Source organism: Rhinoderma darwinii, chromosome 4 (genome assembly GCF_050947455.1).
Source record: "Rhinoderma darwinii isolate aRhiDar2 chromosome 4, aRhiDar2.hap1, whole genome shotgun sequence".
Classification (NCBI taxonomy): Eukaryota; Metazoa; Chordata; class Amphibia; order Anura; family Rhinodermatidae; genus Rhinoderma; species Rhinoderma darwinii.
The window spans coordinates 339,041,587-339,068,959 of record NC_134690.1 but is presented as its reverse complement, the minus strand read 5'-3'; the positions used below and the strand labels follow the sequence as shown (position 1 = coordinate 339,068,959).

Below are 27,373 nucleotides of genomic sequence, written 5' to 3'. Positions count from 1 at the left end.
TTTCCCTCAACATCAGGGCGGGACCCTTGCATAGGGCGTTGTCACACTGGCCTGTGCATGTATTCTGTCCCAGCAACTTATAGGCTGCAGGCCTAACGTGGCCGGTAGCCTATAGTATTCAATTGTATCTGCGTTCTGAGGATGCAGATACAATTAAATGTGGCATTCGCTAGCACCTGGACCCCCCGTAGTGCTAATGACGCTACCGGGCATGGGGGGCTCATGCCACACTACTTGCTGGCACCCTTTATTATTGGATTTTCCTGTTTGAAAACCGAGTGCTGCTGCTTCTCTTTGCTTGCATATATATATATATATATATACATACACACACTACCGTTCAAAAGTTTAGGGTCACTTAGAAATTTCCTTATTTTTGAAAGAAAAGCACAGTTTTTTTCAATGAAGGTAACATTAAATTAATCAGAAATACACTCTATACATTGTTAATGTGGTAAATGACTATTCTAGCTGGAAACGTCTGGTTTTTAATGCAATATCTACATAGGTGTAAAGAGGCCCATTTCCAGCAACCATCACTCCAGTGTTCTAATGGTACATTATGTTTGCTAACTGTGGTAGTGTGAAGGATGGAGTGGACAGAAGTTAATGTTTATAATAATTTTCTTTCTTTAATAAAATATAGACTATAGAGTTGTGTACATAATTGTGATGAAGCAATAGTAATAGGATTAGATAAGTATACGTGGCAAGATGGCCCCTGAACAGGGACTACGCACTAATAAAATAACAAGTCACTTCCTGGTATGAACAAACTATGAACTATGAAGACATATCTAAAGGACCAGATAAGGGTGAACCTATCCAAGGATGACACAAAGTAACAAGAGGCTTACAGTGATACGTGCTTTTATAAAAGTGTGATAACATGTACCCACCCCCAGGAGAAAGGAGATATAGAACAAATGTGTGTAATAAATAAATCAGTGACGCCTGATGCTGAGTGAGGAGCTTTGTACCAGACTCTGTGTGGTGTGATTCCTTTCGTACGAACTCAGCGTATTATCCCTGCCGGTTGAGACTGATTAGTACCCGAACATTTTGGCGCTCGACGTGGGGCCACACTCGAGGGATAAGCCGTGTCCGTGATCGACGACCCCCAGACGCCTCAACATCGAATCACCAGCCACGCTCCCAGGAAGTCTGATCAGCTTCAAATAAAACACGGTAAGGTTAAGTTCATGTTTATGAATATTGGCTCTTATCCGTGTGGGAGAGTGAGCAGGTGATAAGATACCGAGGTATTTGGAGTCGATCCCGGCCACACTCTCAGCGACAGAGAGTTAACCCGCTGTGTGGTTCCAAGAATCATAGTATAGATAGTCGCGTCTCGCCGGCATAGGTGATAAGTATAAGTGTGATAATTTAATTGGTCGCAGGGTATAGGTTGATACCATTAAGACGACAGGTGTAATAATTTAATTTAATTGGTCGCAGGGTATAGGTTGATACCATTAAGACGACAGGTGTAATAATTTAATTTAATTGGTCGCAGGGTATAGGTTGATACCATTAAGACGACAGGTGTAATAATTTAATTTAATTGGTCGCAGGGTATAGGTTGATACCATTAAGACGACAGGTGTAATAATTTAATTTAATTGGTCGCAGGGTATAGGTTGATACCATTAAGACGACAGGTGTAATAATTTAATTTAATTGGTCGCAGGGTATAGGTTGATACCATTAAGACGACAGGTGTAAGTGTAATAATTTAATTGGTCGCAGGGTATAGGTTGATACCATTAAGACGACAGGTGTAAGTGTAATAATTTAATTGGTCGCAGGGTATAGGTTGATACCATTAAGACGACAGAGACAGACAGTCAGTTATAATTGTGTTAAAAAAAAATAAAAAAAAAATTGTGTTTTGTGTTCAGAAACATCGAGAATAAGGTTTCATTCTCAGGACGGTGTTAAATATAGAACAGTATGTTTAATGTGTTTAAAACAAAGAGACAGGCAAAGGAATGTGGTTCATTAACCGCAAAAGAGATAGTAGAAAAAAGAGAAGGCAAGAAGAATGTAGAAAATAGTAAGAAAGTTATGCACATATGTGGCATATTTATAGATGGAAGAATGGGCTGCAGCTCTTAGGGAAAACAAGGGAAGATTAAGTGACGAAGGAAAGTTAGATGAAGCATTAGCTTGGCAAAGAACAGCCATAGCCATAACTAAAGACAAGTTTACTGAGCAAGAAATACGAGACAGAAAGGGTAAAATCATCAAATATGTGTATTACAAAGAACGTGTCCAGCCACCGCCCTATAATGGCGACGGTGGAATTCTAACTTCGTGGGAGTGTCCCAGTTGTGGTTAACAGAACCCGCCCCAAGTTGAATATTGTGTATCATGTCACTTTCCACGCCCCGATCCTCCCATATATGCCACGCCTTCGGCACCACTCCCCGCCCCAGGAGGCCATCTTGGTACACCTAAACCTGTTGTTCCGTTATATCCGGTACTCACACAAGAAGGTGGATTTTATAAGCCCCCTCCGTAGGATGTGGCCACGCCCGGCCCAACCAAATCAGTATGAAATAATCACCTTGTTAATTTTGTCATTTGTAGTGTTTTTTCTATTTACAGAAGTTCCAGTTTTAGTTCACTGATGAAACAACACGTCATCATAATATAGAGATGGTGGCCGTCAGATTGTACGGTTAAACATTAACGTAGATAATTCCTGTACAATGGTGTGATAAATGATTGCAGATACGTATGTTGTTTTGCCGGCATTGAAAGTGTTAAGATTGTGAGAAGCTGCGAGTTTGTGACCTCCCTCCCCCCTAAAGTGTGCTGTGTTTGAGAGGAGGAGGAGGGGGGCTGACTGGGTGCAGTCTGCAGGGCTGATGAGACAGAGGGATCTCAATATGCACTGCTGAGATATATATATATCAGTAATGTCTACAAACCTAAATACATTTCTTCTCTTTTGCGCAAGCGCTGTTGGTTATAAAAGTTACGATATTTATGTGTTATGATGTGATCAGATTTCATGTGTTTTGATGTTAATTCAGATGTATTAAACTACAGATACTGTGAGACACGGGGTTTTGAAAATGTATGTGCCCCCACCGTTATACTGTTTATTGGTTTGCAGTAATTAATGTTATCAGAGATAATATTTTCTGTTTTATTGAATAACTAACTACAATTGTTTTGTTTTTGATTTCACACATGAGTTATGTCATTGTAAAGATCAAATGTTTGTCAGGAAAAAGTCATTTTTGTTTCAGGCTGTTGTACATTACAGGGGGTTAAATTAGTGTTATGTTGAGATGTAGTTTTGAACTCTGCTACATCACTCTCGCAGAGTCCACAAAGGGGGGAAGGGTGAAGGAACTGACATCACTCACACGAGTCTTTATGGATTTAGATGAGGGAGAAGGCAAAACAAAACTTGTCTGGACATTGTTAATTTGATGTAAAGTTTTTGGGAATGTTTTATTTTTATTTGTTTTTGTATTAATCAAGTATTTGCAGAACCTGATAAAAGTGAGATTCTCAAAGTATTCTGGATTATCAGCTGAATGAGGAGGAGTTGTGTTTGGTAGCGGCTTGTGACACCAATCCATGGAGTACCTCTACGCAAGCATATACTTTGTACTGTACTGAACAAAATGGACATGACACTGCGGTTCTCACACAAAGTCATGGACCACAGCAGAGCCCGATAGTATATTATTCAGCTAGACTAGACCCTGTGGCCCGAGGTTCCCCATCATGTGTGAGAGCTATCATTGCTGTAAATTCAATGTTAAACAAGGCCTCAGATTTGGTCCTGGCATTTCCACCACATGATATATATATTACTGCTATTCTAACTCAAGTACAACCTAAGCATTTGTCCACTGCAAGACATTTGAGATTAACCTGTGCGCTTCTTCTCCCTGAGCAGGTTACTTTACACCGCTGTACTACATTGAACCCAGCTACCTTACTGCCTTTGGAGCAAGGGGGGAGAAGACGTAGGTAAAGTATGGTCACAATTTTTGTCTGAAACTGATGAACATGATTGTATGGCCCTTATGGCCCAGGAAACAGTGGGCTTCGCACATGTAAAAGATACCCCACTCCAAAACCCAGACCTAAATACTCTTTGTGGATGGTTCAAGGTATTTTGTAGAAGGATCTTTTCTTACAGGATATGCAGTAACCACCGAAGATGTAGTCCTACAATAAGCAGCCTCCTTACCAGCGTCCCGCTCAGCACAAGAAGTGGAGCTTAAGGCCCTGGCAGCAGCATGCCAACATGCAGAAGGAAAGACAGCAAATATATACTCTGACTCTCAATTAGCAGTAGTAAACATTAAAAGCTCACACTAAGGTGAGTTCACCAGAGACAAAAGGAAATGCTTTGGCAGACCAAGCCGCAAAAGCAAGCAGCACAGAAGCTACCCGTGTTAGCAGCCGTATGTCAGATAAAAGATCCAGAGGAAACAAGACCAGCTGTAAGCCCGGAACTACGGCAAAAACTTCAAGGACAAGCAACAAAAGAAGAAAAAGACAAGTGGACGGCCCAAGGAGCAACGCTACGAAAAGATGGCCTCTGGCAATGCCAGAATAAACTGTGCCTGCCTAAGACAATGTTCCCAATGATGGCCCAGATAACACATGGAGAGACACACCAATAAAAAACGGCAATGATGGACTTGGTAAACAAGGTGTGGTATGCCCCAGGGTTTAGTGTGATGGCCAGCAGTTTTACACAAGGATGCATGATCTGTGCAACACATAATATTGGAAGAACTGTAAAAGTACCACAGAAGCACACACCCAGACCTATATATCCGTTCCAGAGACTGCAGATAGACTATATTCAACTACCCAAAGTTGGTACCTAGGAGTATGTGCTTGTTTGTATTGATCTCTTTTCAGGATGGCCAGAAGCTTTTCCAGTAACCAAAGCTACAGCCGTAGCCACAGCAAAGAAACTGATCAACGAGGTGGTGTGCAGATATGGAGTTCCAGAGATGATCGAGAGAGACAGAGGAACTCATTTTACGGGTGAAATCATGAACCATGTGTTGTCAGCTCTAGGCATAAGTCAAGCCCTACATACACCATACCATCCACAAAGCAGTGGGAAGGTTGAGAGACTAAATGGGACTCTCAAATTGAAAATCCAAAAAGCAATGGTAGAAAACGGGAAACCATGGACCGAGTGTCTACCATTAGCCTTGTTCTCAGTAAGATACACGCCCACAAAAAGAACAGGTCTCAGCCCATATGAGATCTTATTTGGGTCGGCTCCCAGATTAGGATGTTATTTTCCACAGGTGCTCCAAATGCAGTATGGTAGACTAACAGATTATGTATCAACGCTTGACAAACAATTGACCAAGGTGCATGCACAAGTATTTGCTTCCATTCCAGGTCCTGATTCAGTTGACGTATAAGCTAGAACCAGCAGATTGGGTCGTTGTTAAAAGACACGTGAGGAAAAGTCTAGACCCAAGATTTGATGGTCCTTTTCAAGTTTTGCTCGTTACAAGCACCTCAGTGAAGCTCGAAGGAAAGGCAAGCTGGATTCACGCCAGTCATTGTAAAAAGGTTCTTCAGCCAGAAGAATGAAGATCTTTGCGGTCGTTGCGGCGGTTGTTGCGTGTGCTCTTATACAAAAAGGCAGAACTGCTACTCCTGTACACGTAATCAGTACAGAATCACTGGAACAGTTCAGGACAGGGTGGGCGAATGCCACAGTGGATAGAAAGGAGGGTAACTACACCTGTAAGGCCAATGCCCCGTGTTATACTACAAATGTGACTACAACCGAAGGGACTTGGAAAAAAGGGCCACATGGAGGGACTGTGTACCTTCACATAGACAAAACAGCCAACATTAGCATACAAAAAGAGACTGGGACTGTGGTTTTGTTGTTATGAACCAGATTTACAATATCTACAGAAATATACAACCAGTAAAAATAGAAACAAAATGATAAATAAGATTTATGAAAGATGCAACAAGGAGAGGCTCAACTCTACGATTGTAATAAAAGAAACTGATGGGATGATATTATGTATGAATAATAGCCAAATAAGAAATAGAAGATATTTTGTATTCTTGATAACAATTTTAAGAGATATTTAGGAGTATTGAATGGTATACAGTTAGAAACAGTTCGGCGGATCGAAGGGAACTGGAAGGGAGAATGCACCCTGGCGAAAGCGATCATGCCTTTTCATATACTCTCTGAGACCCAAGAGACCATCTCTCAAAATAGTCACATATTTACAAGGGAAAAAAAGAGATCTGAAAGGAAGTTTTGACCCCCATGTGTATATAGATGCTATAGGAGTCCCAAGGGGGGTCCCAGATGAATTCAAGGCCCGGGATCAGGTAGCAGCTTGATTTGAATCATTAATCCCTATGATCACAGCTAACAAAAATGTAGATTGGATAAATTATATCTATTACAACCAGCAACGGTTTGTTAACTATACTAGGGACGCTTTACAAGGTCTAGCTGACCAGTTAGGACCCACATCTACTATGACTTTCCAGAACCGTATGGCCCTTGATATGATACTAGCAGAAAAAGGAGGCGTTTGTGCCATGATAGGTACTACCTGTCGTACTTTTATTCCAGATAACACAGGACCAAACGGCAAAGTAACCATGGCAATCAAACAGATTGTTTCTTTATCCGAGGAATTAAAACGAAATTGAGGTTTCACAGACCCATGGGATCAGTATTTCTCATGGTTAACCGGATGGCAGAAAATTCTGGCCCAAATTGGGATTGTAATCTTAATCTTTCTAGTGCTTTTCGCAGTTATTGCTTGTTGTGTATTACCATGTATGAAGAAATTAATGACTAAAACTATAACTGAAGTAACTCCCACTTTTATGTTTTCTTCAGAAATTGAAGGACTTTTACCAACTCCATCCATGAAAACAACCACCCTTTATCGAGACTATTGTTCTGAAGATGAATAGATAGTGTAGGGTGTGCACCGACTCTTTAAGTCCAGCTACAAAGGGGGGTCTCCTAATAGGGGAGGCTCGTCTCAAACTGGTGAAAAAATCCTTTTACTCCCCTTTCCCAGAGCACGGACACACTTAGGTTAAGAAATGAAGAAAATAATGATAAAAGGGGGGACTGTGAAGGATGGAGTGGACAGAAGTTAATGTTTATAATAATTTTCTTTCTTTAATAAAATATAGACTATAGAGTTGTGTACATAATTGTGATGAAGCAATAGTAATAGGATTAGATAAGTATACGTGGCAAGATGGCCCCTGAACAGGGACTACGCACTAATAAAATAACAAGTCACTTCCTGGTATGAACAAACTATGAACTATGAAGACATATCTAAAGGACCAGATAAGGGTGAACCTATCCAAGGATGACACAAAGTAACAAGAGGCTTACAGTGATACGTGCTTTTATAAAAGTGTGATAACATGTACCCACCCCCAGGAGAAAGGAGATATAGAACAAATGTGTGTAATAAATAAATCAGTGACGCCTGATGCTGAGTGAGGAGCTTTGTACCAGACTCTGTGTGGTGTGATTCCTTTCGTACGAACTCAGCGTATTATCCCTGCCGGTTGAGACTGATTAGTACCCGAACAGTAGAAGGCTAATGGATGATTAGAAAACACTTGAAAACCCTTGTTCAATTATGTTAGCACCGCTGTAAACAGTTTTGCTGTTTAGAGGAGCTATAAAACTGACCTTCCTTTGAGCTAGTTGAGAATCTGGAGCATTACATTTGTGGGTTCGATTAAACTCTCCAAATGGCTAGAAAAAGAGAGCTTTCATGTGAAACTCGACAGTCTATTCTTGTTCTTAGAAATGAAGGCTATTCCATGCGAGAAATTGCCAAGAAACTGAAGATTTCCTACAACGGTGTGTACTACTCCCTTCAGAGGACAGCACAAACAGGCTCTAACCAGAGTAGAAAGAGAAGTGGGAGGCCCCGCTGCACAACTGAGCAAGAGGCGACTCCGGGATGCTGGCCTCCAGGGCAGAGTGGCAAAGAAAAAGCCATATCTGAGACTGGCTAATAAAAGGAAAAGATTAATATGGGCAAAAGCTCACAGACATTGGACAGGGGAAGATTGGAAAAAAGTGTTATGGACAGACGAATCGAAGTTTGAGGTGTTTGGATCACACAGAAGAACATTTGTGAGACGCAGAACAGCTGAAAAGATGCTGTAAGAGTGCCTGACGCCATCTGTCAAGCATGGTGGAGGTAATGTGATGGTCTGGGGTTGCTTTGGTGCTGGTAAAGTGGGAGATTTGTACAAGGTAAAAGGGATTTTGAATAAGGAAGGCTATCACTCCATTTTGCAACGCCATGCCATACCCTGTGGACAGCGCTTGATTGGTGCCAATTTCATCCTACAACAGGACAATGACCCAAAGCACACCTCCAAATTATGCAAGAACTATTTAGTGAAGAAGCAGGCAGCTGGTATTCTATCTCTAATGGAGTGGCCAGCGCAGTCACCAGACCTCAACCCCATAGAGGTGTTGTGGGAGCAGCTTGACCGTATGGTACGCAAGAAGTGCCCATCAAGCCAATCCAACTTGCGGGAGGGTCTTCTGGAAGCATGGGGTGAAATTTTTCCCAATTACCTCAGCAAATTAATAGCTAGAATGCCAAAGGTCTGCAATGCTGTAATTGCTGCAAATGGAGCATTCTTTGACGAAAGCAAAGTCTGAAGGAGAAAATTATTATTTCAAATAAAAATCATTATTTCTAACCTTGTCAATGTCTTGACTATATTTTCTAGTCATTTTGCAACTCATTTGATAAATACAAAATTGTCTGGTTGACCCCAAACTTTTGAACGGTATGTATATATATATATGTTGTTACTTTCTTTAAAATATGCAGCTCAAAAGCAAATTTTTAGTCTCTTCAATTCTGGTGATTTTCTGCAGATATGTGCATACAGACATGGGCCTAAGTGGTGTGTATGAGTACAAAGTTTGTGGGAGGAATCCTCCAGCTCACCGTTTAGCAGGACTTCATTGCAGACTGCGCCAGGATCTCCGTGTCGGCACAAGGTAATGGAAACAGGAGAAAAGACAGGGATCCAGCGCAAAGGAATTGTTAAAAGGAAAACTGAGTTCCAATTTTATTTCAGAACATTCTTAAAAGTCAAATGTCTCAGATGCAAAGGTGGTTATCCATATTAATGGTGCCTACGCGTTTCGGACGAATGCAACGTCCTTACTCATGGCTCATAGTCTACCAAATAATACCAAATCGAGGCTTATATCCGGTTATCAGCAGGTGAAATTAATTGTGGTTCAGCAAAGATGCATTGGAACACAAAGTGACTCCAAGGCATTGTATCGACACACAGGACATACAACGATGCACATTAAAGCATCAGGTAAGTACATTTCTGACCAAACTATAAAAAAGGTGATAAAGTACAGGTATAGTGGCTAAATTGGTCAGGGGGTGGTTTGGTAGGACTCACCTGATTAAGTTGTGCAAGATCATCAGCACAACTTTTTTGCTTGTCAGGTGCTTTTCCACCTTTGTGTCGTTCACACTGTGCTGGCCTCTGGAGCTAAGCCACGATAGGTGTCTCCGACGCTGGAGCCTATTTCTGGTGGTCATTTTGGATGAAGAAACTTGGGAAGAAAAATGCTCCTTGCACCGGGGGCTCTATTGTGAGTAGTTCACTGATTCCACACAGTCATTGGTATGGATTAAAAGGGTTTATTGGAGAATATGTTATAAAAAACAATAAAAGGATTAGCTGCAACGCGTTTCAACCTCGCACCGAGGTCTTCGTCAGGCATATAAAATTTAAAACAAGTATCATCTTAAATAACCGTGTAATGTGGTTCACGCCCAGGTCAAACTGTCAAGGTTAGAGTTCGTTGTGGGAGTTTCATTACAAGTACGTATGTATTGTTTTTTTCCTCCCCCCCCCCCCTTTTATTGTGTTATGGAGTCTCTATGTTTAATACTTCATTTTATTTAGTTTATTTTCAAACTTGTGTTGATGCCGGTGATGGTGTTCAATTGGCAGTATTTTCTTAGATGAAAAATGCTTTTTTTATAAAATGTATGTAAATACGGAGATGGCTAGATGTCTGCAAAAATGTACATCTTTATTCTCGGTTGGTATCTCTCATTTTTATTATATGATATTATGTGAGTTTATATTGTGTAATATTTGTACTTTGTGTTGCGATAGATTACATCTTTGTGTCACTGTTGAGATCGCAACTCATGCTAATTTTGTTGGTTCGCCTTCATAGGTTTTGGATCGCCGGAAACACAGCTCCAGCATTTGACTGCACATCGAAAAAGGTATTTTTAATTGGAGATTCTGTATCTGGTTATATAATTTGTCTCTACTGATTAGTTTAGTTGAATATACCCTCCTTTGAGGATATATTGGATGGATATTATTAAATGGTTTTCTTTGAGATACGGTACTTGTGTTGCTGGTAGTTTGTGTATCAGTCTATCATTTTTGTTTTGATTTGAACAATTCAAAGGTTCAGATTGCTTTTTTTTTCTCATCTTCCATTGTTTGCAATATTAATTTAAACTAAATCTATTTTCTCATTGAGTCCATTTGGACTCAGGGATTCAAATTTGAAGATCCAAAAGGATTATTTAAGTAATAATAATAATAACAAATCCCGAAACACCATTCTTCTATCACTTGCCCAAAATTCATAAAGATAAAAATAACCAACAGGAAGACCGATAATATCGGGCATAAATTCCCTTACTAGCCAACTGTCACATTATATTGATTCTTACCTGCAAAACCTTGTTATCAAATTACTATCTTATCTCAAAGACTCCCCGAGTTTAATTAGAGATCTACAAAAGTACAATTGGAAAGAAAATTATACCCTGATGACCCTAGACGTCACTTCCCTGTATTCCAATATAGACCACATTCTTGGATTAAGGGCGACTCAATTCCTTTTAGAAAATAACAGCATGCTACTAAAGAAACAAAATGCTTTTCTACTGGAAGGATTACATTTCTTTCTCACCCACAATATCTTCAAACATAACTCAAAATTGTACAAACAAATAAGGGGCACGGCAATGGGGACACGAGTAGCCCCTAGCTACGCCAATCTGTTTATGGGGCACTTTGAATCCCAAAATATAGAGAATGAACACATATATAGAAACAACATAGTCGACTACCGCAAATATATTGACGATCTCTTTTTTATATGGTCCGGTATCCTTGAAGGAGCCAACTGCTTTGTAAACATTCAAAACAAGAACACATGGGGAATACAAGTCACCCCGAGCATATCTAAAAAAAAATATTTATTTTTAGATCTAGAAATCGGTCATTCGAATAAATTCACCACAAAAACACACTTCAAGGACGTAGACAAAAACAGTTTCTTGAATTTTAAAAGTGCACACTATAAAAGATGGACAACAAACATTCCACATAGCCAGTACAGAAGGATAAGAAAAAATTGTTCACCGATAGAAGAATAAAAAGATCAATAAAAAATCCTCAAAGAAAGATTTGAAGAGAAAGGTTATCCTTCAAACCTTATCAAATACGTGTATAAGAAAAATCTAGTTACTTCACAAGAAACATGTCTCATAGAAAAGGATTATTTATTGGTCACCGTTTCAATGCCAAAAACTGATTCCTAAAACACAGCCTATCAAGACATTTGCTACAAAACCACAAATCAAATTTAAATTTCTCCAGTCGAACAAATAAATTCAAAAACAAATAATAGAATTTAGACTTTGAACAAAAGTGAATCCTTTTGGATCTTCAAATTTGAATCTCTGAGTCCAAATGGACTCAATGAGAAAATAGATTTAGTTTAAATTAATATAGTAAGATAAAGAAAATTAACTTCAAGCTTTGCAAACAATGGAAGATGAGAATAAAAGCAATCTGAACCTACGTATTGTTCAAATCCAATCAAAAATTATAGACTGATACACAAACTACCAGCAACACAAGTACCGTCTCTCAAAGAAAACCATTTAATAATATCCATCCAATATATCCTCAAAGGAGGGTATATTCAACTAAACTAATCAGTAGAGACAAATTATATAACCAGATACAGAATCTCCAATTAAAAATACCTTTTTCGACGTGCAGTCAAATGCTGGAGCTGTGTTTCCGGCGATCCAAAACCTATGAAGGAGAACCAGCAAGATTAGCAACAGTTGCGATCTCAACAGTGACACAAAGATGTAATCTATCACAACATAAAGTACAAATATTACACAATATAAACTCACATAATATCATATGATAAAAATGAGACATAGCAACCGAGAATAAAGATGTACATTTTTGCAGACATCTAGCCATCTCCCTATTTACATACATTTTATAAAAAAAGCATTTTTCATCTACGAAAATACTTCCAATTGAACACCATCACCGGCATCAACACAAGTTTAAAACTAAAATAAACTAAATAAAATGAAGTATTAAACATAGAGACTTCATAACACAATAAAACGGGGGAGGAGAGGAAAAAAACAATACATACGTACTTGTAATGAAACTCCCACAACGAACTCTAACCTTGACAGTTTGACCTGGGCGTGAACCACATCACACGGTTATTTAAGATGATACTTGTTTTAAATTTTATATGCCTGACGAAGACCTCGGTGCGAGGATGAAATGCGTTGCAGCTAATCCTTTTATTGTTTTTTTTATAATATATTCTCCAATAAACCCTTTTAATCCATACAATGACTGTGTGGAATCAGTGGAATCAGTGAACTACTCACACTAGAGCGCCCGGTGCAAGGAGCATTTTTCTTCCCAAGTTTCTTACATTTTTTTTGAAAAGTGGGATGTGGTTTTTTTTTTAACTTCATATTTTTTTCCATTTTTGAACTTATATTTTTAGTTTCCCTAGGGGAATTTACCGTGCGATTGTTAGATCGCTTAGGAAATACACTGCAATACTTATGTATTGCTCAGGACACTAATGGCAGACCTGGTAGCCTTTGGCTGCCATGTTAACCAATCAGGAACCCCACGATGGCGTTACGAGAGCGGCTATAGGGTAGCAGAGAGTCCCCTCACTCTGTCTAACCATTCAGATGCCGCGGCTGCTATTGATCGCGGCATCTGTGGGGGTTAAATGGCTGGGATCTGAGTTTTCTCCAATCTTGGCTCCATACAGCCAACACCCACAGTGTATGGAGCAGGCTCAGCCCGTGAGCCCACTGCATACTTTCCCTTCTGACTTCCACGGCTGGCGGGAAGATGCCTTGTGGACACAGCCCCATTTTTCAAATATGACAAGTCACTTTATGTTTTAATAACTTTGAAATACATTTACTTATCCAAGTTATTATGAGTTTTTTGTGACGCACTGTACATTTTGTTAGTGGTAAATTTTGATTGATACATTCTGTGTTTTTTATTTGTAAAAATTATGGAAAACTTGGATGTGGATATTTCTAAATGTGAATTTTAATGCTTGTAAGAGATCATACCACACGAAATAGTTACTAATTAACATTTACCATATGTCTTCTTTATGTTGCCATAATTTTTTTAACATCCTTTAATTTTTTATTTAGGACGTTAGAAGGCTTATAAGTTTAGGAGTAATCTTTCACATTTTCTAGAATATTTGCAAAACATATTTTTTTAGGGACCAATTTATGAGGGGCTTATATAAACCCCCCTTAAATCACCCCATTTTAAAAGCTGCACCGCTCAAAGTATTTAAACTAGAATTTAGAAGTTTTCTTAATCCTTTCATTTAATTCCTGTAAAACACCTAAAGTGAAGGAGAAATATAAACATTTTATTTTTTGTTGTTGTTGCAGATATTCAATATTAATTTAACTAACCTGGCTCTGCATTTTTCATAAATATCCCATATGTGCACCTAGTGTGCTACTTGACCCAAACAGAGGCTTCAGAAAACAAAGAGCATCTTGTTAGGTTGATATACAGGCACAATTATAGGTTTGCAGAGACTTTAAGAGGGCCAAAACCTAAGAAAATCCCCAAAAGAACCCCATTTTGGAAACTACAACCCTCAAGAAATTCAACTAGTAATATAGTGTTAAAATTGGGCCGTGAAATTAAAACATTTTATTTTTTTAAATAAAATGAATGTAGATTTGCCAATAAATTTTTCATTTTGACAAGGACTGTTGGAGAAAAGCACCCCATAATTTGTTAATCAAGTTCTCCTGAGTACGACAATACCCCATATGTGGTCCTAAACTGCTGTTTGGACCCACAGCAGAGATGAGGAGAAAGGGGCATCATTTGTTTTTGAAGCGTAGATTTGTGGTTTTCATGCACCATGTCGCATTTGCAGAGCCCCTGAGGTATCTGTACAGTAAAAGCCTCCTGAGAAGTGACCTTATTTTGTAAACTACTCCCCTCAAGGAATTAATTTAGGGATGTAGTGAGCATTTCGACCAAATAGGTGTTTTATAGATGCTATAAGAATTGAGTCATGAAAATTTAAAATTAGTAAAAAAAAAATTCAATAATATGTAGTTAATAATATGTTTTAGCTCTGAATCTATCTTTTTTTTTTTATAAGGGGTAATAGAAGAAAAAGTACCCTACAATTTGTTACACAAGTTTCCTGAGTAAATACCCCAAATGTGGCTGTAAAAAGTTGTTTGGGTACACGGCAGGGCTCAGAAGGGAAGGAGCCTATTAGGCCCCGCCTATGGCTTGCTAATATGGTAGACCTGGGGACCATTGTTAGGTCTAGGGCTGCTACAGCAACCTTTCGGCACCCCGCAATCGCGCTGTGGAATACAAGGACTTGCGGTAAATTGGGTGTTGTACAAAACATCTGCGCTCGAGTATTGCCTAATCTTTGGCTTCTTCACTAGCCCCATATGCAGATCAAGGCCCCAAAACAGTACAATCTCTGCTGCATCTAAGAAGGCTAACCTGTGGTGACTAGCAAATGATGACAAGAGGTATTAGGAAAAAAAAACTGCTGGGCGTATAAATCATACTGGGCCACCAGTGTGCATCACTGCATTCCAAGAGTCATACCGTTTTAATTTTTCCGTAGATTTAGGCATATGAGGGCTCAATTATTGCGGAATGAGTTGTATTTTTTACTTTGGCACCATTTTGGCGTACGTATAATCTATTGAAAAACTTTTAGTAATTTTTTTGGGGGCGGAATGGAAAAAAACCAGCCATTCGCCATTGTTTTTAGTTTTAGTTCTTATGGTGTTTACCGTGCTGTATAAATGATATGGTAACTTTATTCTGCAGGTCAGTACAATTACGGCAATATGATACCAAATTTATATAGTTTTTTTCATGTTTTACCCACTGAAAAAAATAAAAAAAATTTGTTTTTGTGTCACCATATTCTGAGAGCCATAACTTTTTTATTCTTCCATCAACAGAGCTGTGTGGGGTCTTGTTATTTGCGGGATGAGTTGGCACTTTCATTGGTACTATTTTGGGGTAGATACCACTTTTTTATTGCTTTTTATCCTAGTTTTTTGGAGGAAGGATTAACAAAAAACAGCAATTCTGACATTTTTTATTTTTTTTACAGCATTCAATGTAACGATGAATTCTGCAATACCAATTATGCGGAGATACCAATTATGTGTATTTTTCAAGCACGATCGCAGCATCTAAGATGTTACAAATAGGGGGCACCACTCCTCTGACAGCTCATCGCCCCCCCACAGCGCGATCGAGGTGCGCCAACGGTTGTCAGGGCAGCCCAGGCTCCTAATGAAGTCCCCCAGGGCTGTCTTTCTTCATCTCCTGTTAAGCCGTGTCTCTGCCATCTTTACCGCACGATGTACGCCGTAAAAACAAAACCAAAAGATTGAGGAATCACAGTTTTTTCCCTATTCCACCCCACTAAGAATTTTTTTCCAGTTTCCCAATACATTATATGGTACAACAAGTGGTACTGTTAAAAACTAAGTTAATTATCGTTATGGGTAGCTAGATTCGATAATCTAGACATAAAGTACTGTATCTTCTGCCAATATTTCCTGGTCATGGGCTTACTACATATTTAGCCTCTATTTATCCACATTTTCAGCCCAATGGCTGTTCAGGTTGCTTCATCAAAAACACCACTTTCCCTATATCATTGGCAAAAGTCAAGAGACAATTTAAAATGGCAAATTTATGTTATTGTAAAGATATATATATATATATATATATATATATATATATATATATATATCATTCACATGGCTGGTTAAAATGGGTGAGATGAGGAAGCCGGGAAATTAGGTTTCTCAGCAAAACTTAGTTTGCTGAGACTTTTTGTTACATCTGTTTTCGGGGCCTGTATTTCCATGGAATGGCAGGTAGGATTGGTACAGGGACTTACCATTCCCTCCCCTCTTCAGTACAGGGTTTCCCTAACCTAAATCAGATGTAAAGGATCTGCCAGGTACTAAGTCTGGGTATACTCCCGGGATTAATCAGTCGACACCTGAGGCCAGACCTCTTATACTGACACCGGCTCCCACCAACCAGGGTGGCAGGCTCAGGAGTGGGAGAGCCTATCGCGGCCTGGTCAGTCGGAGTTAGCTCCGCCCCCTGTCCATTTATACCTGCCGTGTTCTCTTCCTCAGTGCTTGTTATTCTTCTTGGATTCCTGGCCCCACTGCTGCCTTGCTCCAGCCTGCTTCTGCCGTGCTTCTGCCTTGCTTCAGTTCCGTTTATCCTGCTTCGCTTTGCCCCTGGCTTGCTTCCTGCTCCGTGCTCTCGTTGGTATACTCCACTTCATCCTGATCCTGACTGACTCATTCACCGCTCCGTTTCCTCGCGGCGTTCCGTGGGCTACTGCCCCTTCCCTTGCGTGTTCCCTGTTTGTACTCCCTTGCACTTAGACAGCGTAGAGACCGCCGCCAAGTTGTACCCCGTTGCCTAGGGCGGGTCGTTGCAAGTAGGCAGGGACAGGGCGGTGGGTAGATTAGGGCTCACTTGTTCCCTTCACCTCCTTCCTGCCATTACATCAGAACAGGTGAAGCTACTGGGCTCATTACTGAACCATAAAAGCTCTGCAGTTAGTGCAGAGAGGGTTAGAGCTTGGAAAATCCACACATGGATAGTGTGGAAAGCCTGATCCAAGTAACATTGTACTCCTGGTTTAATTAGTGACGAAACCAGCTGTTTAGTAAGAACACAGATGGGCAAGGTGTTTGTTTTGTTTATATGCTGTAAGTCTTGTACTGTATGTGCAAAAGTTTTAGGAAGTTCTGGAAAAATGCTGCAAAGTACGAATGCTTTAAAAAATAGAAGTGTTGATAGTTTTTTTTTTTATCAGTTAACAAAATACAAAGTTAAAGAACAGAAGAGAAATCAAAATAAAATCAATATTTGGTTATCACCCTTTGCCTTCAAAGCAGCATCAATTCTTCTAGGTACACTTGCACACAGTTTTTGAAGGAATTCGGCAGGGCACATCTTGGAGAACTAACCACAGATCTTCTGTGGATGTAGGCTGTCACGGAGGGTCTGTGGACCCACTGGGCCGTACCACCTTGGCGGTAAGGCAGCTGGCCAACAGGGCGCAGGTTAATGTCTATAGTTCGTATAGGTACCTGTGGCAGCTCGGACAGCAGCAGGGCAGGCTCGGCTTGGACTAGGCAGCAGGTAGACGTCAGGCAAGGTGACCCAGGTCAGACGTGGCATACAAATACCTAAAGATCGGAGTCTGACACACCAAAGATTAATTAAAAAGATATAAATTTATTGAATTAATTGTAAAATCAAACACATTAAAAACATAGAGATGATTGCCACAGTACGGATAGACAACCAGATAATACAGTACAGAAAATGGCGCTGTATAGAGAATAAAGGACAGAACTATGTAGTACATAGCACATTGCACCTATATATATATATATATATGTTTCAAAGCATGAAGGACTATAATTGGACTATATTTGAAAAGTAATTACAGCAGCCAAATGTATATGAGCATAAAGTGGTTCAATGATGGATACAATAATGGTATATACACCATGAATAGCCTCTACATAATGCACAGGAGATCTTGCCCATAACAATAGTGGATAAATTAACAATGGTGTATACACACCAAATATAAAGATCTGCACAATGCACAAGAAGGTCTCTTACCCATATCAAGAACCACCATATCTGGCGTCAGTCCCGACGCGCGTTTCGGCCCGGAAGCCTTCGTCTGGGAGTGGTGACCAAGCCCTTTAAATCCCCATCAACCAATCACAGGTAAGGAAATTAGATGGTATGATACAATCCACGGCATCCCAGCCCGATGTGTCAACATCCGGGGCACGGAACCGGAAGCGGAAAACGCCAAAGAACACGTGTCCCGCAATCTGGTCCGGCCTGGGAAGCAGAGACCCGGACTGGGAGGCCGCGCATGCGCCCAGGGTATGATGCAAAGACCATTGATAGCACAGTAAACATCTGATAGATACATGCATCAGAACTGATGACAAAGAAAAAAAGTGCGGGAAAAAAAATTTACATAAATATACATCTATCCCTAACTTTTCCCTATATCCAATAAAAAAGGGGGAAAGAAAAATTTAACCCATGGTGAAAATTGATGTTGCATACCATTATTGCATAAAACATCTATACATATTCATATGATAAATAACAAAGTGAATAAATTAAATCAAATAAAACAAATCAGATGCAATATTTACAGAAAATATATTTACAAATATGTAACATCCATCATAATGTGGCTGTGCATGGAATTAATAACAAGTACCAATGTTACGAGTGCAGATGAGAAGTTGTTATGTAAGTGTTTAAAAACTAATAAAGGGTATGGTGAATTATACGTGAAAAATATGTACGTATCGATTGTGTATGTCTGAACATAGACTATAGAAAATTATGATAATAATAACCAGATGTTGGTAATTAAGGTGAAAGGTGAAAAAAATTATGATGAAGTAAAAAATATAGCAAAATGACAAACGAAAAAGCCATGAATGAAAAAATAATAATAAAGGGATTTAAACATAGTGACAATCCATTGTTGAAAGAAAAAAGCTATTAGTGAGAGAAATATAAAAGCCCAAAGAACCTCACAAAAACGTGTAAGACAACAGAAGAATGGCGACTCAAAGTGTGAATGGTGTGATGTGTAAAAATGTGCATCGAAAAATATACATATCTGTATCTGACCCATTGTGACGCGTATGTGACAAAAAATGTGTATATACCATTATTGTATCCATCATTGAACCACTTTATGCTCATATACTTTTCAAATATAGTCCAATTTATAAAAAGGGGGAGTAAGCTCTCTTACTCCTTCATGCTTTGAAACATATATATATATATATATATATATATATATATATATATATATGTGCAATGTGCTATGTACTACATAGTTCTGTCCCTTATTCTCTATACAGCACCATTTTCTGTACTGTATTATCTGGTTGTCTATCCGTACTGTGGCAATCATCTCTATGTTTTTAATGTGTTTGATTTTACAATTGATTCAATAAATGTATATCTTTTTAATTAATCTTTGGTGTGTCAGACTCCGATCTTTAGGTATTTGTTTCGTTTCATTCAGCGGGTTTCACCGTTACCACCATGCTTACTATGGGTTTGATTGCCCTTTTCCCTTCAGACATCATACATCAATTGGGATGTATATTTACAATGAGCATTCTAGGGATTCTCTTGGTGTTCTCCATTTAGGTATAGTACAGACGTGGGATACAGCACGACACGACTTTGGCACAGCACAGTGCTCGACCAGGATAGTATGGAATGCTGGGAACAGGAAAACACTAGGAGGCCATCACATAGTCAAACTTAGGAAACATCAACAACCCTCAGGCATAGAAGCAGGGGGCTGGACCCCTCTTATAGTCCAGGGTACTCACGGGTTCAAAGTTCATCAAAGGTCCTTTAAGAGCGGGCACGAGCGTGCGCGCGCCCCCTACGGGATCCGGCTGAGGTGAGTGGAAGCGAGCCCTGGCGTTTCATGAGGAGGCTTGAGCCAGCGCTTGCGACTCGTGGCTGCCGCTGTCAGGGGGGATTGGAGCTTACACGCCCGCAGCCACGGACATTACAGGCTTTCTCAAATCCTTCTGTTTTTTCATGTAATCATAAGCAGGCTCTACGATGTTGGGATCAGGGGCTCTGTGGGGGCCATATAATCGCTTCCAGGACTCCTTGCTCTGCACTGAAGATAGTTCTTAATGACATTGGCTGTATGTTTATGGTCATTTTCCTGATGCAGAATAAATTTGGAGCCAATCAGACGCCTCCCTGATGGTATTGCATGATGGATAAGTCTCTGCCTTTGTTTCTCAGCATTGAGGACACCATTAATCCTGACAAAATCCCCAACTCCCTTTGCTGAAATGTAGCCCCAAACTTACAAGGAACCTCCACCATGCTTCACTGCTGCCTGCAGACACTCATTATTGTACCGCTCTCCAACCCTTCAGCGAACAAACTGCCTTTTGTTACAGAAAAATATTACAAATTTTGACTCATCAGTCCAGAGCACCTGTTGCCATCTTTCTGCACTCCAGTTCCTATATTTTCATGCATAGTTGAGTCGCTTGGTCTTGTTTCTATGTCGAAAAAAATTGCTTTTTGGTCACAATTCTTCCAATAAGACTACTTGTGGCCAGACTTCTCGAAACAGTAGATGGGTGTACCTGGGTCCCACTGGTTCCTACCAGTTCTGAGCTGATGGCACGGTTGGACATCTTCCCATTTTGAAGGGAAGTAAGCATGATCTTTCTTTGATCTGCTGTACTAAGTTTCACTGGCTGACACTGCGTCTACGGTCCCAACGTTGCCCATTTCTTTGTGCTTCTTCAAAAGAGCTTGAACAGAACATCGTGAAACCCCAGTCTGCATTGAAATCTTTGCCTGGGAAAAACATTGCTGACGCAGTATAACTACCTTGTGTATTTTTGCTGTGCTCAGTCTTTCCATGGTGGACCTGTGACATGAAACTGTCTTCCACTAACTCAACTTTGTAGCAGAGTTTGGCTATTCCTCACCCAGTTTTAAGCCTCCTACACTGCTGTTTCTGTTATAGTTAATGACTGTGTTTCAACCTACATTATCACGTTTGGAATAATTGGTTAATCATACACCTCACTATAATCCTACAAAATCCATGAGTTTGTGAAAATGTACCTAGAAGAATTGACACTGTTTTGAAGGCAAAGGGTGGTCACACCAAATATTGATTTGATCTAGATTTCACTTTTGTTCATTCACTTTGTAGTTTGTTAGTTGATAAAAAAAACTATTAACACTTCTATTTTTTAAAGCATTCTTAATTTGCAGCATTTTTCCACAACTTTTGGACAGTATTGTATATATATATATATATATATATATATCATAGATATATTTATTTTAAAATGTTTAAGTTATTGATCAGCTTCAACATTGTATTATAGTTAGATAATAATAGATGCCAATGCATTAGGTTTAGTTAATGACATATCTACATATTTCAAATAAACAGATTTCATTAATATAACTATGTACTTCACAGAAAATTCCCCTGTACAGCAAAATATTCTGAAGTTCAGCGCAAAAATATAGTTACATTTTCTATACCTTTCTTTGCAAACTGTGAGCAAGTGTCTTGTTCTCAATGACAGCATCTGATTCTAATTTGGCCAGCTGATCTGCCCGGGCAAGGATGGCATCCAGACGCATGTCAAAGCCTACATCAGCAGTTATTCTTTCCAACTTCATCTTATCAGACAGCTGTTCCAAGAACTTCATGTACTGCAGGAGTTATAAGAGGTAGAAAAGTGAGATATCTAGAAATGAACTAGTAATAATTTATTTTATGAATATGTAAAACCAGTAGAACACCATCATAATGATTGCTACATACTAAATATAGATCAATGATTCAAAAGTACATGGTAAAATAAAATGTCAGCACATAAGGAATTATTTTATCGATTATATAACATCTATGGTTACATCCATTACAGATAGCATTCTCCCACCTCATATAAAGTGTGTCACGCAGCAGTTGCATAATTGAAGTCACAGTATAGTCCTAGCCTTTAAAACATCTAACCTTTTCCGACAACACCTAGTACTGTAAAATACAGAATACTATTGAGAAATTATGGAACAGCCTGAAATGAACGCTATAAAAGCACCTACTTTATTTTGACATTGTTAAAAATTGTAGGGCTAAGCTAGTCACTTAAACCTTCTCGTAATTTAGGCTCTAGATAGGAGCGGTAGAGGATAGCAGGGAGACAAAACAGATAGAGTACTACATTTAACTTGCCCTCCCTACTACTACATTTAACTTGCCTTCCTCTAATTGTATTACATATTTGCAATAGCTTCCATATCTAGAAATAATGTGTAACCTAAAAATACATTTAGTGACAAAAAAAATGCCATCTGACACGTTTCTGCACTGCCAAAACAAAAATTGTGCTTTATGAGAAGTGTTTATAAGCGTAAATAATATAAAAGAGCTGGAAAAGGTACAAAAACGTAAGTATTTATAATATGCATAATGCAGTTGCACCAACATAGTATAAAGTAGCAAAGTTCCGGTAGAGGAACTACCAGTAAATCAGGGATGCTCAAGATTTTAGGAAAGAAAGATTTTTGATAATAGTAAAGAGCAAAACTCTTAGGACGCTGTGACCGAACCGAACCATCATCCTCTGAATATGATAACTCTGATAGCAAGCAGTCTAGATAACCTAACAGAAGGCGATGGGGTGGAATAAAAAAACAAAAAACTCCACCATCTGGTCCCGACCAAAGAGTCAGAGTCAGAGGTAGGATTCCCAATAAAAGAGGATTTTTGTCTTTTTAAAGGTGGTAACTTACCAACTGAGTAATATTGATAAGCGCATCAATGGTAGAAACAATATCACAGTTGATGAGCCGAGTGGTCTGAAAAATTTGGAACAAGAACAACTCAATTGATATAAAGCCATCCAACAAAGGTGGGAACATGGTTATTATGGACTACTCAGCTTATATTGATATGTGTCATCACATTCTTGATGATGAAAGAAGATGTTATGAAACTCTAACAAGTGATCCAATCCAAATCTAAGCTAAGGAAGACTTTAATGTCAGCTAAGACTGACATGCTCAGTCAAGTTCCTTCTCCCGAGTACCCCAAGCTATCAACATTTTATAGCGTGCCAAAATTCCATAATGGCATAACACCCCTGAAAGGTCGCCCTATTGTGGCAAGAGAGTCTATATGTTGACATGCTCCTCTGGCAGTTTGTTGTAATGTTTCCATCATATGTGAGAGATAGAATCATCATCCTGAAGAGGCTTGAGGGTATCCAGGCTAATTCTGTTAGATTTTTTTTTTCTTCTTAAATAATTTTTATAGAATATCAAAAAAGATGAAAATAGTAATACACAAAATAAGACATTGTCCATCACAATCCAGCTAAACACAGCATTTTTGAATCATAGGGATCTATGATTTCTCACATGAAGATGAGACTAGAGCAATTCAGACATACCGACAATAAGGCTGACCCTAACATTGGTGAATTATTGGATGATTCTCCAGCTTTCCTCTTCAAAAGAGACAAACAAGTCCATAGCCACCTTAACACAGTGACTAATCAAACATGGCTAGCAGGACACATGGGTGGTATTAAATATGGTACATGCAAAGCATACAAATCCATTTGGTCAAGTAAAATGTTCAAGAGCCCCGCCACGGGTAGGCAAATCAAGAACAGAAGTTTAATTGCCTGCAAAGCTCAATGTTTTGTCTAACTGATAACATGCAGCTGGGACATTCAATATGTAGGAAAGACTGTGAGACAATTCTGGAGAATTAGGAAACACATTAATGACACAGAGCGGAAAGAAGATACTCCTATTGCTCATCATTTGTGCGATTGTCACCACAGCCATACTGACCTTTTGAGGTTCCAAGGGATTAGAAATGTGTATCCATCTTCAAGGGGTGCTTACTATCACAAGCTGGGGTTAAAAAGGGAGGTACGGTCGATATTCACCATGCAAACGGTGAGACCTTGAAGGATCAATGACAACATAGTTTGCCAGCCTGTTGTGATTGCAAATAAAGTCTTTTTGCATCAGCTAGTCATCTGTGTGGCAATATATGTGGGCATTATGAACATTTGCCCCACTACCAAACAGAGTGTTACCATCTGAACTGTGTATTTCTGCACTATACAGACCCTCATTGGTTATACCTGCAGCAATTGCTCGTATGTTTGGCTAATGTTTGTTGTTCAAGTTACGACATATTACCTCATGATACGATCTATGCTAGGATACCCCATTATGCGTTTTTAGGAATAATGGCATCTATGCTCATCGATCAATTGGGGAGATGTTCAGCATATTGGGTATTGCATTGCCAAAGTGATTACTAAGCAGCCCTTACATGCAATATTAGTGGCTGGTAATTTCTAGAAGTGTTCGGCTAATCACTTCTTCGTATAAGAAGGCTACACTTTAAAAGACAAATATTAGATATCGGGAACCGGCTGAGGTGAGTGGACGCGCTGTCAGGAGGCAGTTGGAGCGGACGGCCCGCAGCCACGGACCTGAGAGTACCCCCCCTCTTACACCCTCTTTTTGGGACCAGAGCGAGAGAGAACATTTTTCAGAAGAGTAGGGGCATTGAAATTCTCCTCTGGCTCCCAGGACCTCTCTTCTGGACCAAACCCCCTCCAATCCACCAAATAAAAAGTTTATCCTCTCACTTTCTTGGTGTCCAAGATCTTCTTGACCTCAAAGGTGTCCGAAGGGTCGCTGGAGGCAACCGCAGGGCTGGGAGTCTTGGAATAGCGGTTCAGAATCACCGGTTTCAGGAGGGAGACCTGGAAAGAGTTGTTAGCTTGTAGACGACAGTGCTGATCTGCTGCAGGATCTCGAATGGTCCGAGGAACCTGGGAGCAAATTTGCACGACGGCACCATCAGTCGGATATTCCTAGAAGACAGCCAGACCCTTGTGCCAGGAAGATACTGAGGAGGTTCTCTTCTCCTTGTATCAGGATGGAGGATCGAGTCTGATGCCACATCTGCAGGAAGTTTCTAAAAGTGGAGTCAGCCGCTGGTACCTCGGAAGTATCGGGCACCGAGAGAGGAATTTGTAGGTGCTGGCCATAGACAATGAATAACGGTGTATTCCTTGTAGACTCGCTGGTGTGATTATTGTAGGAGAACTCAGCCCATGGGAGCAACTGCACCCAGTCATCATGCTGCTTGGAGATGAAGGGGCGTAGGTAGTTCTCCAAGATCCTCTCGACCTGACCATTGGACTGAGGATGGTAGGCTGAGGAAAAGTCCAACTTCACACGAGGAGTCCGCAGAGGGCTCTCCAGAACTTCGAGGTAAACTGAACCCCCCGATCAGACACAATATGCTGCGGCAAGCCGTGCAGGCGGAAGATGTGTTGGATGAATAGCTTGGCCAACTGAGGAGCAGACCGGTCAGAGGAACAAAGTGGGTCATCTTCGAAAAATCGGTCCACCACCACCCAGACAGTACTGCATCCAGCAGAGAGAGGCAGGTCCGTGATAAAGTCCATAGCTATATGCTGCCAGGGACCATTGGGCACAGGCAATGGCTGGAGCAGACGAGCAGGTCCGGAGTGAGCGGCCTTGTTGGCTGCACATACAGAACAGGAAGAAACGAAGTCCATAATGTCCTTGGGCAGTGTGGGCCACCAGAAATGACGAGTAATCAGATCCCGGGTCTTACGTACCCCCGCGTGACTTGTCAGTCTAGAGGAGTGTCCCCAGCGGAGGATTCTTCCACGATCAGCCAGGTGTGCAAAAGTCCTCCCTGGAGGAATGTCCCCAACTTGCAGGGGATTGACAGAGACAATGCAAGATGGATCAATAATGTTCTGTGGACTCTCTATGGTGTCTTCCGTCTTGAAAGACCTGGACAAGGAAGGCATCGGCCCTCACATTCTTGTCGGCCGGGCAATAATGGAGCTCAAACTAGAACCTGGTAAAGAACAGTGACCACCTGGCCTGACGAGGGTTCTGCCGTTGGGTCAGCTTCTTGTGGTCAGTAAAAATTAGGATCGGATGAGCTGCGCCCTCTAGTAGATGTCTCCAGTCTTCCAGAGCCAATTTGATGGCCAGTAACTCCCGAACCCCAATCGAGTAGTTGCGTTCTGCGGAAGAGAAGAGCTTAGAAAAATATCCACATACCCTTGACTTGCCCTTGGGACCTTTCTGGAAAAGGAGTGCACCAGCACAGACAGAGGATGAGTCCACCTCCAACGAGAACTGCAGAGAGACATCCGGATGATGGAGGATAGAGGCTGACGTGAAGGCACTCTTCAGGCTATTGAATGCGGACTCTGCCACACCTTGGCGTTCATACACTTCTTAGTAAGGTTAGAGATGGGAGAAGTCAGTGAAGAGAAGTTTGGAATAAATTGCCTGTAAAAATTGGCGAATCCCAAAAAGCGCTGTATGGCCCTAAAGTCTTGAGGGTGTGGCCATTCCAGGACAGACTTTACCTTCTCAGGATCCATCTCGAGACCTCGATTCGAGACGATGTTGCCCAGGAAGGGTAGAGCATCTCTGTCAAACACGCACTTCTCCAACTTGGCGTACAGATGATTCTCCCTTAACCGTAGCAGAACTTGACGGACATGTCTCTGATGCGTCATAGGATCTGGAGTAAAAAATCAAGATGTCATCAAGGTAGACTACAACATAAACATAGAGGAGGTCACAGAAAATGTCATTAACAAACTCCTGGAAGACCGCGGGAGCATTACACAGGCCGAAGGGCATTACTAAATACTCATAGTGGCCATCAAGGGTGTTAAACACAGTCTTCCATTCATCACCCTGGTGAATCCGGACTAGGTTGTAAGCCCCACGCAGGTCTAGTTTAGAATTTTTTTGGGCTCCACTTATAAGATCAAACAGTTCAGAGATCAGTGGCAACGGATATTTATTCTTCACCGTGATCTGGTTGAGACCTCGGTAGTCGATGCAATGACGAAGAGAGACATCTTTCTTTTTGACAAAGAGGAACCTGGCTCCTGCCGGGAAAGAAGACTTTTGTATGAAGCCGTTCTCCAAGTTCTCTTTCACATAGGCAGACATGGACAGGGTCTCTGGAGGATATACCCTACCACGGGGAAGGGATGCACCAGGAATCAATTCGATAGGGCAGTCATACGCCCGATGTGGAGGCAATGTCTCCGCCTCCCTCTTGCTGAAGACGTCTGAAAATGCAGCATAATGACTCGGCAATCCTGCCAATAACCGAGGCAGAGAAGGCTGAACCGAACGAATCTGCACCAGGCAACGGCTTTGATACTCAGGGCCCCACTGGAGAACCTCTCCAGAATTCCAGTCCAGGACTGGGGCATGC

At 40.5% G+C, this 27,373-nt stretch overlaps 1 protein-coding gene and 1 long non-coding RNA gene across 3 annotated transcripts in view; one reads left to right on the top strand and one right to left on the bottom strand.

Moving 5' to 3' along the window:
- The window catches only part of CCDC170 (coiled-coil domain containing 170), a 151,210-nt gene that overhangs the window by 34,111 nt on the left and 89,726 nt on the right, over positions 1–27,373 (bottom strand). For both annotated transcript variants that reach the window (XM_075862870.1, XM_075862871.1), the window contains exon 10: positions 21,589–21,762. In XM_075862870.1, coding sequence (XP_075718985.1) covers positions 21,589–21,762 — 174 coding nt within the window. The remainder of the gene's footprint in view (positions 1–21,588; positions 21,763–27,373) is intronic.
- On the top strand, positions 590–7,532 carry LOC142760005 (uncharacterized). The gene is made up of 2 exons (XR_012883228.1): positions 590–1,188; positions 5,401–7,532. It is a non-coding gene; the product is annotated as an uncharacterized LOC142760005 (long non-coding RNA).